At 42.2% G+C, this 3596-nt stretch overlaps 1 protein-coding gene across 1 annotated transcript in view; it reads right to left on the bottom strand.

Moving 5' to 3' along the window:
- The window catches only part of LOC115828603 (very long-chain specific acyl-CoA dehydrogenase, mitochondrial), a 19858-nt gene extending 19459 nt beyond the window's left edge, over positions 1–399 (bottom strand). Inside the window, exon 1 of the mRNA XM_030792649.1 lies at positions 157–399. Coding sequence (XP_030648509.1) covers positions 157–230 — 74 coding nt within the window. The 5' untranslated portion in view covers positions 231–399. The remainder of the gene's footprint in view (positions 1–156) is intronic.
- Positions 400–3596: the final 3197 nt, after the last annotated feature.

The raw sequence follows: 3596 nt of genomic DNA, 5'->3' as shown, positions 1-3596 counted from the left end.
CAGATGAACATTAAGCGACATTGATTTTATACCTGTTGTGTTGAACTGTTATGATCAGAGAGGGTAACAGGGGAGGGTGGTTTCAACATGAAGTAATTCAATAAGACAATGTTAGACATAACAGCTTTACACCGCCAAACATTAGTGAAAACTCACCCGGAGACTGCTGGTGAAAAGCGAATGACCGTGCCGCGGACGGCTGGAGTCAAGGCCACTTTGCTAAGAAGCATATTTCAAAACAATGTATCTATATGGCGGTCCTTAGAAATGTTCCTTTTCGCACTGGGGAAATGTTTTAAAATCGCTGAACTGGTCCTTGTCCTTCACTATCTGTCCTTTGTTTTGTCGGGCCTAGGCACTCTGTCGTGTTATTGCTCTTTTGCCGACTCGTTCGTGAGATGTATATATATACCGCCCTGTGCTCGTTGTGTAAGCGCTGCAATTTTTTCTATGGCGAAAAGAGGCTGTCATAGAGCTAAACATGATAGAAGGCATACTGTCCTCACCCTCTGCTCAACGAGTGCTAGTTCTAGTTTGTATACATCTATGTTACGACCACGGTGTCGCTAAGCGCAATGGGTACGTGTGGTAATAACGTGAGAGAAGTAGGAAATGTATTTTATGTAGTTTTTTTCCTGTGCACTGTAGATCTTAAGTAATCCAAATCCAAAAAAGAAGCAAGCAGGGAACAAGCAACAGTTAGGATATTTTTATTTGAAAAATCAAAAACGTGAAGGCAAACGAATAAAACACACAGTAAAAGTGTTGCACTTTAATAAAGTGCTCAAATTCAATCCATTCTTATAGTGCCTTTATTTAGATTACATATCTTTATACATGTTCTTATTGCCTTTAAAATACAGTTCACTACATATAAAACACAGAATGTGTAGGAGGGAGGAGAGAGTCCTCTGAACTGATGCCGTGGAGCAGTGAGACAGACCACACTGAACATTCACTCAGTCTCTCTCAGGAGACAGACAGACAGACAGACCACACTGAACATTCACTCAGTCTCTCTCAGGAGACAGACAGACCACACTGAACATTCACTCAGTCTCTCTCGGGAGACAGACAGACAGACAGACAGACAGACAGAGAGACCACAGTGAACATTCACTCAGTCTCTCTCAGGAGACAGTCAGACAGACAGACCACACTGAACATTCACTCAGTCTCTCTCAGGAGACAGACAGACAGACAGACAGACCACACTGAGCATTCACTCAGTCTCTCTCAGGAGACAGACAGACAGACAGACAGACAGACCACACTGAACATTCACTCAGTCTCTCTCAGGAGACAGACAGACCACACTGAACATTCACTCAGTCTCTCTCAGGAGACAGACAGACAGACCACACTGAACATTCACTCAGTCTCTCTCAGGAGACAGACAGACAGACCACACTGAACATTCACTCAGTCTCTCTCAGGAGACAGACAGACCACACTGAACATTCACTCAGTCTCTCTCAGGAGACAGACAGACAGACAGACCACACTGAACATTCACTCAGTCTCTCTCAGGAGACAGACAGACAGACAGACCACACTGAACATTCACTCAGTTTCTCAGGAGACAGACAGAAAGACAGACAGAGAGAAAGGACAGCACTACTTTGTCTGTAAAGTTCCAGCGACTGACTGCTGTCTTAACTGTAAGACATGAGTACACTGCTGTCTGAAATTCAGAATGAGCAGTTCTAACTGGCAGAGAACTGCTGGAGTGGGATGGAGCTTCAGGGCCCTGCTGTGTAAATGTGGGCTGCTCTTCCGTTTCATTAACGGTCAAAAATGGGATTTAATGTCTTCCAGCTGCTGCTGATCGGTACCCTTTCCCCTCTGGGGCAAACATACACTCAGCAAAGAATCTGAACCACTGAACCAAACTCAAGCTAAAGCACCTAAGCACCCAAAGCTCCTGTTTGTACCAAAAGAGGCCTCAGTACACATCTGTGTCGTACCCTTGCAGTACACATCTGTGCAGATGTGTGTTGTACCTTTTTCATTACAGGTTACAGTTTTTAGACAGTCACATCCAGATTGTTTCTCACTGGACTGTAAATTAGAACAATAATGTCATACCAAAACTGAGTGCGCGCGCGCGCGCACACACACACACACACACACACACACTCACACACACACGGCAGATAAATGAATAGACGTATTAGTGTACATTACTGAGGAATTTCGATATTCTTCGGGTAGTGTCTAACTCTGTAGGTGCACAGTTCTGTACAGTTTAATCCTATGTAAATTCTTTTTTTGTCTTTCCTAGTGGAAGGGGAGTAGAATTTTAACAATCAAAGAAAACAAACCAACTGAAATGGTTCTTGAACAATCACAAACAGGAGTACCTTTATCAAGTCAGTGCCTTCAAAGAAACCAACTGAAATGGTTCCTGAACAATCACAAACAGGAGTACCTTTATCAAGTCAGTGCCTTCAAAGAAACCAACTGAAATGGTTCCTGAACCATCACAAACAGGAGTACCTTTATCGAGTCAGTGCCTTCAAAACGTCAGCGTTGAGATGTCTGGGGTGCATGTGGGTTTGGCAGAGTGTTACGTCCTGAGTGAGAACTTTCTGGAAAGTCTGTTTCAGCAGCTACAGACTGCAGACTTCTCAAAGCAGACATGTTTCAGATTTCCATTGTTCTTAAATGCAAAGTTAGAACAGGGACAGACATGAATAACTTGGCTTTCTTGTGAAGGAACCCTCCCCTTAACACTGGTGGGTTTTGTGTTCGCTAACACCAAACACACCCCAAAACGATGTGAAAGTATTTTTGAACGCTTGGAACGTTATGAAGACCGTACATAAATGTTATATATGATTGTCTGTGTTTGCATCACTGTCAGTGGCTCCTTCACAAACTCGAAACTAACTGCCTCCCTTTGACTTCCTGTTTGATTTGTTTTGGAAAAAACTGATTGTGTCACTTCTAATATAATGGATTTAAGTGGTAGCATGCAGAATACACACTCACACACACACATACACACACATACACACACACACATACACACACAGACACACACAGACACAGACTTTAGATTATTCGTCTCAGAATTTAGATACGCAGAGATTCTAGGACCATACACATAGATACACTTTTTAAATGTGTGTGTGTGTGCGTGTGTGTGCGTGCCCATGCTTAGGTACATGTGTGTAATGTGTGTGCTATACTTTCATCTCTTTAACAGGGTTTGTGTTTAGGGTAAAACTCTAACTTTACTTCAATGCCTGTGTTTCAGTTATGAACTGAGCATAACCCAAACATTTAGTGAAATAGAAGAGTGTGTCAATTTTAAAACTCCAAACAAACATATCCAAAACACACTGGCTCCTGACAAAGCAAGCAGAGGAAGGAGAGAGAGAGAAATGAGAACATTTGGTATTTAAAAGCTTTTGTTTTAAAAAGCTTCCAGCTGAAGTCAGATAGACTCTTTGGGTAATCTCACTTGACTTATGTGACCTACTCAATTATTTCATTGTATCTGTGCTTTGGTTTTGTGGTCTAATTTTCACACAAATAAATGTAATATAATTCACATTTAAACCCCACTCCTCTCTTCACTCTGTTCTTCA

The sequence above is a fragment of the Chanos chanos genome, chromosome 15, assembly GCF_902362185.1.
Source record: "Chanos chanos chromosome 15, fChaCha1.1, whole genome shotgun sequence".
Taxonomy (NCBI): Eukaryota; Metazoa; Chordata; class Actinopteri; order Gonorynchiformes; family Chanidae; genus Chanos; species Chanos chanos.
This window is presented reverse-complemented; position numbering and strand designations above follow the sequence as displayed.